Source organism: Buteo buteo, chromosome 14 (assembly GCF_964188355.1).
Source record: "Buteo buteo chromosome 14, bButBut1.hap1.1, whole genome shotgun sequence".
NCBI lineage: Eukaryota > Metazoa > Chordata > Aves > Accipitriformes > Accipitridae > Buteo > Buteo buteo.
In genome coordinates this window covers 30,675,793-30,688,980 of record NC_134184.1, presented here as the reverse complement: position 1 = coordinate 30,688,980, position 13,188 = coordinate 30,675,793, and the positions used below count along the sequence as shown (strand labels likewise).

At 37.8% G+C, this 13,188-nt stretch overlaps 1 protein-coding gene across 8 annotated transcripts in view; it reads left to right on the top strand.

The window, feature by feature from the left end:
* ZC3H13 (zinc finger CCCH-type containing 13) overlaps nt 1–11,565 on the top strand; it is a 50,615-nt gene extending 39,050 nt beyond the window's left edge. For 6 of the 8 annotated variants that reach the window (XM_075046192.1, XM_075046193.1, XM_075046194.1 and 3 more), the window contains 5 exons: nt 750–1,259; nt 4,455–4,610; nt 5,538–5,738; nt 9,074–9,237; nt 9,843–11,565. In XM_075046192.1, the coding sequence (XP_074902293.1) occupies nt 750–1,259; nt 4,455–4,610; nt 5,538–5,738; nt 9,074–9,237; nt 9,843–10,013 (1,202 nt within the window). In that variant the 3' untranslated portion in view covers nt 10,014–11,565. The remainder of the gene's footprint in view (nt 1–749; nt 1,260–4,454; nt 4,611–5,537; nt 5,739–9,073; nt 9,238–9,842) is intronic. The other 2 variants (XM_075046189.1, XM_075046195.1) reach the window with 1 other exon arrangement.
* The last annotated feature ends 1,623 nt before the right edge of the window (nt 11,566–13,188 follow it).

The following is a 13,188-nucleotide window of genomic DNA, read 5'->3' as shown; positions in this document are numbered from 1 at the left end:
GTGCAAACAAAACATTGAGGTAGTTTTATCATCTAAATATGTTCTTAAATTCATTATTAACATTCATTTTGATATGAAAACTCTGAAATCTATGCAAAATTAAAATGTCTCTTCTCTCTGGGAGAGAGAGATCAATTATCTCAGGAGCTATTTTCACTGATGTAAATTTGTCATGGTTCCTGTTAGGCATACTTTTAATGCACATGGAAATCATCTTTGTTGCAAATCAAAATAATGACAATTGACTTGTTTTATTTGTGTAGCTCCTGTAAAAAAAAAACGAAAAGGGTAAAATGTTTTAGAATTTAAACAGCTTCAGTAGGAAAATATCTTCCTCCTAAAGCACTTCAGCTTTCTGTTCGCCTCATGGTTACATGCCTGAATTATTTTTCTGAATTTATCATTTGCTAGCCAAGGCATTCCTAGCTTTTAGAAGACATGCTTTGAAAATTTTGAATTTTGAGACGATTCCCCCCTGCCTAAATTTCTGAGTTAAAATGATGTACCTTCAATTTGGCTTCTGTCATAGTGGAAAGTAGCTGCTAAAAATCTTTTTGGGGAGTGGGAAAAATACCTTATGTTTTTAAGTAAGGCTTAATCTATAGGCAATCTGAAGGCATTATTGATTTGAGGACGATGCTTTTGAGAATTACACTTTCATACCTGACTCTTTAAAATGCTTTGATCTAGTAAAATGGTAATACATTTACATGCTGTAGTCACTCATATATTTAAAATATTTTATTCAGATCGTCAAGATTCAAGAAGCCACAGTTCAAGAAGAAGTTCTCCTGAATCAGATCGTCAAGTCCATTCCAGATCTGGGTCCTTTGATAGCAGGGAAAGGCTTCAGGAGCGAGATCGACACGAACACGATCGGGAGCGAGAGAGAGACAGGAGAGAGGGAAGACAGAGAGACTGGGACCGAGATGTTGACAAAGACTGGCCAAGGAGCAGGGAACGAGAGAGACTCCGAGAACGAGAGAGGGAGAGGGAGAAAAGACGGGAGCTGGACAGAGAGCGAGAGAGACAACTACCTGATACTGCTGAAAGAGAGAGAGAGAGAACTCTTGACATCACCTCTCAAAAAGAATCAACAAAGCACAGTGAACCGAAACTGGACAGAGATCATGAAAAGGAATTTGATGGTGTTTGTCGGGATTCAGCAGCTTCAGAGAAGGAAAGAGCAGACAAAGATTTAGGACCTTTACAAGGTTTTGAAGATGGAAATGAGGCCGAAAAGGTAGAGAGTTTAGAAGGTGAGATATTCTTGGAAAGAACCTGGACTGACAAATATTTTATTCTTTTCCTTTTAGCATAATGCTGAACCAAGCTATATTAGAATAATTTTCTACTAAAAGGCTTATTGGCTTCAGCTTCTCTACTGTGGAAGCAGACACAGTAAGAGAGAAATCTGATGAGCATCTTCCTTAGTGTTAATTGTGTTAGTGTTATTTGTTAATTTCTAAAGTCTTGAGGCAAAGAAACATAAATGATCTGAGGTATAATTTCACCAAGGTGTAACATTTCTGAATAGGCAGTTTGCTAAAGAATAGCACCAACATTTGATTGCCTTGTTATATCATTGTAAGATCTATTTCTTTGTTTGGAAGTGACAGGTAATGAGTGAAAAAAAAATGAGTGTTGGCTTGGAACTGTTCTTTGGGGTTTTTTTCTGCAGAGCCCAATTATCATGGAAATGATTGTCTGATTAGTAGGTGAAACATATGTATGGCTTGGCATAACAGTCCAAAAATGGCTTTCCTGAGGTAATCTTATTAAATGCGTCTTCAATTTGCTGGCCCTAATGGTACTGGGGAAAATGTGCTTAGGATTAGTAAATAAAGTAAGTAAGGGACAAACACTGACAAACTCTTAAGAGTTTGTCACATGGATTAGACAGCTTGAGCTTTGCATTGATAAGGTGTTTGGGAAGTACTTTTAACCTATATCAGCAACGTAAAAGAAGCAAGAGTCTAAATCCAGAGTAACTGGTGTATGTTATGGTTATGTTCAGAAAGTTGGGGTTTTTTGGTGATTGCAGGAATTTTCATCTCTAAAATCTGTTGAGAGGAAAAAAGGCATTGTAGGATTGGAATTTTGGGATGTTTGGGATGGTAAGGCCTGAAGTCCACAGTCCTCAGAAGCAGAAAGAGAAACATGAATTAAGCTTTTTGTAGTTTTGCACAAGATAACAGGACATTGTCTCATCGTATTTGCATTCTTACTAAGAATTTTCTGTGGCATTCATTGTTAATTTAGGCAGTTAAATCAGATGTTGTCTGGAGAGGATGATGAGGAATATTTCTTACTTATTTTATTTCCTAACTGATTACTTGCAAAGTGGTCATTAGGGTTGACTGGTACAATTGAGAAAATTCCAATTAAGGAGATTATCTGTGGAGTTGAAGCACTTGTTTTGAGATTGTATTTGGAATGAGCATGGGAAAGTATGCTCTGTCTTGCTGTAATGGACAGAATTCAGCGATTTTTAAGCTAGAGGAAGGAAAGGTGCAATAAATCTGAGAGTAGAATGTGGTAACTTCAGAAAAGAGTTGGTGAAAGGCTATTCCTAGGTACATTATCTGTTTCCAAGAGGGCACCTGTAACGAAACAGGCTGTGGATGTTAAATGTGTTCTTAGGTCTAGCCTTTCAGCAGACTTCTAGTAAGTGTTTTAATGTGTATTCTTTTCTGTATTTTTCCAAGGTTGTTCTAAATTTTCTGAAAATTATCATCTATAGGAAGTTATGGTATATTTAGGATCATTTTTTTTGAAAAATAAATGTCTTTTGTAAAATATTAGATGGCATTCTATTTTATTAAAGCATACTATGTATAGAATGTTTATGATTTTCTAAGGTTTAGTGTACTTTATTGTATTTCATTACTTTATTATTCCTGTTTACATTACTCCTTTTAGCTGACTAGTGTGTAAAGGTAGTGAGAGGATTATAATCTAGAAATTATCAAACTTTGATTTGAAATTCAAAACTGAGGAAGTAATCGTAATCTTTTTTTTAATCCTATATTGAGAACAATGGATTATTATTTTTGTTTCATACAGTAATTTTTTTAATGGTTCATTTGTGCTGTCCAAGCACGTCATTATGGTCTGCTGGTATAACTGGTAGATCAGTGTGGAGGCAGAAGATGTATCATACAGGCAGTGAATATTTAAAATCATAATACACAAAATGAAATCTAGTACAGATAGCCTTATTTTCCTTTTAAAAAGGAAAAACTTTTTAGAAAACTAAATACAGTTTCCTGATGATGTTAAGCAGGTATCTGGTATTTACTTGGACAAATTACTGTAGTATATTGTCTAAAAAAATATGTGAGGGTATAACTACTAAATTATTGTAATGTCTTGAACCTTAATGTGTTTGCTCTCGGAGTGGGCTTAAATAATGCCCAAGATGCTATATGCTTCCTCCAAAGCACTGCCAGGTGGTCTGAGTAGTTAATTTATGCTCTGCTAGCATGTCTTTTACTTGCTTTTTCCATGCTGATTTTTAGGTTAGTTGAGGTGATTTTTGGGGGGTTTTCCTTCCCCTTCTGTAGCTTTTACAAAGACAAGCAATAAAAAAAAATAATTGGGGGGCAACTTAAAACGGAGGCAGTTTCACTTCTGGCTAAGGGACCTGGAAGATATTAGAATAGTCATCCACAGGGGAGGACCCCTGTAAATTCTGTCTAGTTTGTATGGCACAAAGCCTGAGTTTTGAGCAATAGGGTTTCTGAATGCTTGAATCGGATCTTTCAGTCCCAGACATGAGAGGATACCTTCAGATGTTCCTTTCATGAACTGCAAAATGCAACATTTGAGTGTCTTGTGTCTACAGGTTTTAAGGGACACAGGTTTATGCATACAGCATGGGTATTTGTGTATGCATATAGTACATGGATTGATAGGAGTGTAACAACAAGTGAAGAAGTTTGGCATGGCTTTCTAAAAGCTCTTCTTTTGACTTCCACAAAGAGTCTAAAACCCTGGGAATAATTGCTTCATTCAGGATATCTTGCACCTTCTTGTATTTTGGGGTTCTGTTACTTCTTTCTCTTGTAGAACCTTTGGACTGAATCCTGACTTTGGATTCACGTGCAAAAGCATCTGAAAGACTTTATGGTGCTAACTTATATTTGTATTGTTAACTACGTATCAGATCATCAACGTACATTTCTTCTGTATATGGCTGCCTATGTGCAGTTTGACTAATACTGTACCCCAAAAAAAGACCAAGATATGTAAAATTCAAACTGCCTCATTGTGTATGGGAGAAATAGCTTCTCTGTTTTCATGAGTTAATACCTGTTTTCACATTGAATATAGTTGTCCCCAAAAACTAACAGTTTAGTTTGCTTGAACCTCTTTGTTTTCAGGCTGCTTAAAGCATGTTTAGAAAACAGGAATGATTGTTTTAAAGCTACAGTATGTATCTGTCTCTGTAGGAGGAGAAGATGAAGCAAAGATTGATGATGTACAGTCACTGGGGTCTGGTGCTGGAGAATACGAGCCAATCAGTGATGATGAACTGGATGAAATTCTGGCAGGTGATGCTGAAAAGCGGGAGGATCAACAGGAGGATGAGAAGATGCCTGGTAAAAGTATAGCAAAACCCCTTTATGATTATTTGAATATAAAGATTAGATCAGTTTGCATATAACGCTATTGTGATGTTGACAGTATTTCTGAATTAGGAACGCAGTTTGTATGCTCTTCAGTATTTCTCATTTGTTCTGCAATAGTCAGGTAAGCCTGAGAAGCATAGAGGTAAGTAAAGAGTACCAGGAGCTGTATTGTGAAGTGGTATTTATCTTGTTTTATATAGCTAGAAGGAAGGGTAAGCTTTTTGGTTTTATAAACATGTTTTCATTTATCCCGTTTGGTTTTGATCATTATTTGGAACGGATATTTTTATGAACAGATGTTATCCATGCTTGAATGCTTCCCAAATGCACCAGGAAGAATGGAGTCTTCTACTTGTTGTAAATTCAGTTGAGTCATCTGGGCTATATGATCAGCGTTTGTATTTTCTATGATAAACATACTAGACAAAACACAGTTGTATGGTTATTTAATAAATAGTATATCTCTCCTTTGAAAAAAACATTCGGCACCCAGAGTTGAAATACTAGCTTTTTAAGCATTTAATTTGGATCTGTCATAGCACATTTAGTTGTACTATGACTTTTGTGAATGCATAAGTGATGTGTCCAAATCTGCTGGCTAAGCAGGATCTGAGCAGCCTTCCGCAAATGGGGTTGCAATAAAAATGAAGCAGAATATTAGGGGTGGGTTTTTTCATCCAAGAAGCTTTGTATTTGCATGCTCCTTTTTTCCACCAATCTAAGTGAGTTTTGACGTTCCTACCTGAAGTGTCCAAGGATCTGGTCTTGAGAACAGCAGAACAACATTCATCTAATATATATATTGCTTTTAGGAGACAGGGATGTACACAGCATGGGAATCAATCAACTGTCGTAAGGGATGATGATGATGCGATAACTCATTCTCTGTCAATGTTTTTGCAGATCCTGTGGATGTTATAGATGTAGATTGGTCCAGTCTTATGCCAAAGCAGCCAAAAGAACCACGTGAGCCTGGGGCTGCACTCCTAAAATTCACACCAGGTGCTGTTATGTTGAGAGTTGGTATTTCGAAGCGATTGGCAGGACCAGAACTCTTCACCAAAATTAAAGAGACTTGCCAGAGAGTGTTAGAAAAACCTAAAGGTAATTGTTTCTGCAGTGATTAATCTCTTTTGTACTTAGTGAAAGTCCTTATGAAATGTGCATTAGTTCATTATTTTAGGTTTCAAGACCATAGAAAGTGTATAATGAGTATTGTTTGAAAATTACAGGACTGTAATACAGCTGCATATCAATCAAATTAGTGTTTCAATTCCAGCAGTGGTGAGGAGGTCTTGAATAGTAGCCTAAACAAAATTTTTTCATCCTGGTGGAATATTCTTTTTGTGAGACCATTCATGCTTTCCTAGCCTAAAGTGTGTCAGCAGTTTTTTGGAGTGCTGAGTATCTTCTGCAGTGAATTAGCAGTAATATTGTGAGAAAGAAATAAGATTTCTTATTTTCTCTGAAGGTCCTCTGCATGTCCTCTTACTTTCCTTCTGAGGATCCTCTCCAGAATGCATAGATAGAAGTTTTTGGGTCAGAATGAAGGAGCTAAGTGAAATTTTTGTATTATGTCTCTGCTAGAAGTGAGAAATTAAATAATACACAGGTCTGGCATTTGGACAAAGCGTGTGGCGCATACATGCATGACAGATGGGATGGGCATGAACTGTACCAGTGCAGTTTACTACAATTCTGTAGTGTAAGCAGGGCTTTTGCATGAGAGAGAATACTTATTTCTCTCTTTGGCATTCCCGGAAGCGGTTGAGCTGCTTGCAACAATTTGCATGGTAGAATGGGTTTTTTAGGACTATGAAACATTTGCTTTCTGTATGATCTCTACACAAATTATTCCAGGATCTAAATGTGAGAAAATTATGGCTTATAAATAATAGTATCTGCAGAGCCCCTGTGTTTAGGGAGTAGCAGATTTTTCTGATTTTGGGGTTTGTGTTGGTTGGATGGTTGGTTTTTTAACTCTGTAAATTCTAGTTCTTAATTTGAAACAGTACTTTTTAATTCTTTCCAACATTATTCTTTATACAGTTATCCTGTTAACCTCGCAGTCTCAGATAAGTGGAGAGGAAAAAAAAAAGAAACAACTGGCTTCTCCCAGCCCTCTTAATCTCCATGAATGTCACTGCTTGCTTGAGCCATTTAAATTGTATAACTATTAATCATGTGCTGTTGCTACTGCTTCTACTTTATTTTAAAGTCAAATTAAATGCAAACATTTTTAATGCATCATAAATAGTATAATTTGAGGTGTGTAGTTGGCATTAGTAAGTACTGTAAATGTCCCGCTGCAATATTTGCAGCTTTTTCTATGCAGTATTAGCTTTCTTCTAGTTTAAAAAAAAAAGAAAAGCCTCAGCTCTTATGCTTAAGAATTCACATAACCAGTGTAATTGATACAATATTGAGTCTTCCTGAGTCTGCAAACTGTCTGATACAGTAAAGGTATGAACTATGTCCCTCTCTGTGTAAGCTTTAATTTTGCTGTATACTAACCGGGATTCCTTGCAACAGGAACTGCAGTGCAGAGTCATTCCACCTGGCCATTTAAAACAATACCCGAAATAACCTCAGCAGCCCTTGCATGCTTCTCTAGAAATAAACCGCAAGTCCATAGTGATAGTAGGAGGCTCTCCAGCACTGCCTCTGGGCTGTCCGAAGTGTAACTCAGGTTGAGCAGAACTTTTCTCTGGAGAGGAAGGGGGATTGAAGTCCCTCTGTTGATTTCCCTTTGGTGTGTGCAGTCTCTCACGCATCAAAGTTGCTACATGTGGAACTGCCGGTAGTAATCTGCTAGGTGAAGGTTCCTTGTATAGTGATTACACAGCCACAGCATGTATATTCTAAACAAAGGCACAGATTTGGTGCCCTGAAAAGTGAATGAATTAGAGCTAGGTAATTCAGTGTGTGTTACAGTGAACATGTAGTGTTTTCACTGTGGACTTCTTCATGGTGGTATAATTTGTTTCCCTGTTTTATTCCTGAGTTTGGTGTTCCCTTCTTTGTTCTTATTGTGGATGAAAAGTTTCTGGTAATACACTGAAATGCAGAAAAAAGGAAATGATAACTTGTTTCAGGGTTGTTTTTTCTTTTAATTATTTGTCTTTGGAAACAAAAATCTGTAGTGTATGATGGAATTGAGATTTGTAGCTGACTTGCCCTCTCTCTATTATATGTAATTGTTTCCTATAAGGATCCAGACATGCTTACTTGCCAGATATGCTTAGCATCTGGCACCTAGGCAGACTTTGCAAGCTGTCAGTGTTACCTTTGAAGTGGCCTCTTTGTGTCTTGTCACTTATTTGTGTCGCTGATTGCCTGTTGAGGTTGTCTTGATGACTTCAGTTCTCTTTAACCTGCCTTTGATCTCATGTAACTTTTTTGTTTCTTTTCACCATGTTTAAAAACTAGTCCTACTCGCCTTCATCCAAATTCTCCAAGTGGTTTAAAAACGCATCTTGGTTCTCTTCTGTGTGCATACTGCCAAAGTATCAGTCTTTGTAGCAGTCTTTGCTTTTATCTTCTATGTTTTCCCCAGGTTTGCTGGTGTCTCTAGTGAGGATTCTCTGCTAAACACCCAATAGTTTACTATAGAGGCGTGGCTGGATTGGACTTAGCTACATACCTTACCATTTTTTTTTCCAATTATATCATAATCTTCCTATTTATTGTAAAAGGGCTATAAATCAATGAGCTGCGGTCCAGCCATGTGCACTCTTTGTGTCTTTTTCTGTGTTTCAGAAACAGACTTGTCGCAGAACAAGACTCACCTCAGGATCCATCTTTTATTAAAGTGGTTAAAGTGTTCTAGCTGCACACTGTTTCTTCTGATAAGTGTATTAAAGGACTAGTCCTGTCGCTTTAAATAGTATTAACAAATGCTTTAGATGAGCCGGTAGCAGGGGGTAGTTCATTAGCATCTGTTTGACTTGTTCTCCAGGTTCATCCACCATGGATAAAAGAATTATTCTGCATAGTGGTATTTCACTTCTGCATAGCCATACAAACCCTGTGTTGACACTGGTACAGTTATCTGATGTCTTGCAGAGAATTGAAACTTAGACCACTTTCTGATTAATCCTAGTAGTAAACATCTTCCGTCACACATGTCTGACCATAAATGATACCCCCTCTTCTGTCCCAGAGCTGGCACTTGATTTTTAGGCCTCTCAGTGATTGCTGTCTCAACACAGCTTTCCAGTGCTGAACCTGCATACAAGGATACCCGTCCTTCCCTTTAAATGGTGAGGGATTTATTTGGGTTTTTTTATAAACTGCAATATCCTTTTTTCCCAAACCTTGATATTGTTTGGAAGGCAGAAGTACAAATAGTAAAACCTTAAGGAATTTCATATTACTGTATATTGCTCTTCAGAAATACCATGTATATATTGATCTCTGCAAATATAAATTCTTTCTAGATGCAGAAAACCTTTTTGAACATGAACTGGGGGCCTTGAACATGGCTGCACTTCTACGAAAAGAAGAGAGAGCAGGTCTTCTCAGTAATCTGGGTCCGTGCTGTAAAGCGCTGTGCTTTCGAAGGGATTCTGCAATTCGTAAGCAGCTAATGAAGAATGAAAAGGCAAGTGGTTTGTTTGCAGTGCTTGGTCAAATGCGGAAACACAAACTCCACTATACAAAACATTTCTCTAGGAAGATAATTTTTGTGTTCGTTGTTCTAGAGTAGACCTAGTCTTTTAAATGGAGTACAGACTTTTATTTAAAGAGATTGTAGGGTGTTTATTCTTTACTTAGGATGAGAGATTAATTTAAGATTGAGACTAGAGGTAGGTGCTGTTTCTCACTTTGGCCTTTAAATTCTGGAGATACATTTTCTATATTTAGAGGATACATAATAAATAATGGGTTACAATACAATTTCAAAGGCAATTGTTGAATAATTCTCCTGCTTGAGATTACATGTACTTTTGTAAGAATTATAAGATTCTGTTCTTCCAAGTTAAAATTGAAAGAAAAAATACTTTAGCCATTTTTTGCACTACAATAGGTTTATGATCTGGCATGCTAATAGAAAAATCATTAATTCTCCAAGTCTTTTCTAGTGAATACGTATGATTAAACCTCTAATTATTGAGAGTACTTGAGGTTAATTTCTCAGCTTGCATGTTAAAAGCCACTGTTTTCAGTTCTTTCTTTTTTTTTATTTTTCATTTTTAATTTCAACAGGGTGCAACAAAACAAACTTACACAAATTCTGCAGCAATGGACAGCGACTTGTTACGGTTAAGTCTACGGTTATTCAAACGAAAGACTGTGTGCCAAGTTCCTGGGCAGGAAAAGACAGAGGATAGTAAAATTCCACAACCAGCTATCCAGCAAGAAGTGTGTGTGTCTTGAGTGAATGACTGTTGGTGGCACTTTCTAGTTGATTTTGCGCTACCGGTGTTGGTATTGATGTTTAGAACTGGTTGATTGGAAAGCAGCTGTAGAAGATGGAAGAAAATACTCCATTTGTACACAGATAAGAGTTATTGGGTTTGGATGTGAATAAAAGGGGTAAAAAATAAGGACTTCTGTGTGAAGTTCTCTGCAAGTTTTGTAATATTGAATCTTACACTGTAACATAAACCTGTTTTATGGTGCATCAAGTGTAATAATGTGAAGACGTCTGGTTTTAGCAGTTTGTAACACCACCTGATATTAAACTGAAGAAAACTGCGTGTCTTTTTCTTCATTATGAATGGGTTTTTTGACCACCACCCTAGTCCCTCAATACACATCTGGAATTTCTTAAATACCTTGCTTCCTGGGAGTCTGTCTACGTCCGCTTTCCAGATCTCTTTCTTATCACAGCAGCCTCTGGTGTGGATCTGGATTTGGACAAAACTCTAGCTCTTTTCCATCTTTAGCATAGGTTTCCTCTGATAATTTCTGGACACAAAAATCTAGTCTAGTGACTTAGGGCTCCCCTTCTTGATGAAAGGAAGTAAAAAAACTTCTGGAAAGTTATTTATGACCGGCTTTACATGCCTATATTTGAGACTAACAGCATTTTGGAAATGCCTGCTTCTTACAAAGGAGGACTAGTGCGTATATTTTACATTCTGTTAAGTATCAGGGCAGATCAATCCCATGCAGCAACCTGAGGGTATTTCATGCTTGATGAGTTTCAGGAGTTTTTGGATATTAACGATAAAGGCAGTGAGCAATGGTGCTTTGCTGGGTGTTACGGATTTTAGGGGCCTGCTTAGAGACTTGTCAAGCCTGGGCTCAATGTTTTAAGAATTATTTTCAGTTTGAGAAGTTGGTATGTTGTGGGGGATCTTTGGATTATACCAGTCAGGTATGGTTAGGTAGTCTGTGGAGGCCTCCATGTGAAACTGAGACTTCTAAAACTTCAGACTAAGTCTCTGGATACACCTGTCTGCTTTTCTTGGGTTTAAACCTGAACTGTTGCTTTGAATTCTTCTTATAGGGGGTGGGAAAGAAATCCATAGTTTAACCTTGGTACTGGCTTGCTGCAAAGCAGCTTGTTTTCATTGTTCTCATTCAGGTTGAAAATTAGTTATGAACCACTAAATTTTTTGACAGTTGGTTTGTATTAGTTTCTTACCCTTTTTCTCGGCTTGGAACCAGCGCAGTGAGGCGGGATGTTGACTGTGCAGTTGTAACAGCAGGCCTGTCTCGCATCTCTTGTGATTACTGACAGTTGTACTGGCTTCAAGCAAAGGCCTAAATATGAATAGCAATTCAGTTCAAATATAAAGCTTTCTTAATATAATGCTTTCCTATAAAGCCTAGTACATAAGCGTTCAGTAAAATGTTCTTACAGTATGTTTAAAGAATTGTTGTTAAAGAAAATCTGAGGGGATTTTATTTATATTTTTGTAAGTGCCCACACACTAGTGTACATGTACTTGTATCAAATATAAATGACGTGAGAAATTTCTACCATCTGTTTGATCCTTATTAAACTGTGATCCAGGCAAAACTTTATCTTCCTAAGTTTTTCACTTGCTGAACATTTTTAAGGGACTTAGTAACTGTTATTTTTAATGTCATTGATGATTTTATATACGCCTATAAAAAAGTGTGTCTTTTAAACACACTAATACTTTAACCTGAGCAAGAGTTAACAAACCTGTTCTATTCAGCATTTAAATGCATTCTCACCTATTTTATAGCTACAATAATGCTGCCTTTAAGCTGAAAGTATTAGATCATTGCTTCCAATTATGTTAAAGCCTATTTTAATCTCCGTCTCTAACAGACATAAAAATGTTTGATAGCTAGAAACAGCCTTGTCTAAGACTGCAGTACACAAAATAGATTCACTGTGTGGCATTTAATTACACTGTGCTTACTTTAAACACTCTTCCTGTAAAACAGTCAAGGTGTATATATGCACTTAGTTTGCAGAAGAATATTTCACATTACCCTACAAAATGCAAAATAAAGTAGGCTTAATGGGCTACTATGAGTATCTTGTGAAACGAGTGTTCCATTGAAGGTCAAAGCCAGTGCTGACCCTTACCATCATTTGTTGGAATTGGACAAAAAGGTGCCAAAATTGCCTCGTACACACTTTTGTTCTGATTTCATTTGCAGCACTTATGAGTGCAGAAGTATATTACGAGTGCAGAAAACATGCCTGTTCCTGTGGGAAGCACTAAGATTTTTTTTTTTCAAGCAATTCCCCTCTCACCTGGCAGGAGTTACTGCACAAGTGGAGCCCAGCAAGTGTGAAGTTCCTGTGTGTGAGTATTTTGGTCTCCATTATTTTAACAAAAGGTAGCATTTCCTTTGCAGGGGATCTAAGTTACAAAACTGTCATCAGGTAATTTTACAATAACTTGAAGAAAAGGTGATTTGCCCACATCCCAATTTCAGATAAAAGGTTTGAAGCTTGTCTGAATCGGAGAACTTGCTTTAGGACCTTCCATCCCCTTCCGTGTGTTGGTCGTGACTTTTCTGATGGGGTCTGCCCGCCCTTTTAGCCTCTTCATCTCTTCCTTTCCCCCTGTTTCTTTCCTAGCTTGATTCTGTGTGGAAAAAGAGCAGATGGAAGAATTTTACTCCAGTTGTTGTTTTGCAGGGCTTCAGCAGGGTACAGAGGAGGCTGTAGTGTTTCGGGCAGTGGTTGTGGACAGGGCTGAACGTGTGCCTCGGATGCTCCTGTGTGCTCCAGCTCCAACTCTGAAAATATGGAGCAGCACCTACTCCCTACGGGGTTTCTCCTTTTCAGCTGCGGCAGCAACTTGAAAGCGGTCCCTGTGCCAAAGTAGAGATGCCACCCCTTTCTGCTGCTAAGCCCACACTGTGCCTAGTTGGATGATAAATGAGTTTTCAGCATCCCCGAGGTGCAGCCTGGAACGTGGAGCTGCGGAAGACCAAGCTGCCACGTGCGCTGGTAAGATGAGGCAGGCTCTCACCCAGGTGAAATGCTATGCCCGGCTCTTGCAGCCGTAACAGATTCAGACAGAGCAGATTTTTAGAGCCTCGAGACACAAATGGGACTACGACCTGTGTCTTGGGATCTTGTCATATTCATTATCTCAAATAGTACTTTCAG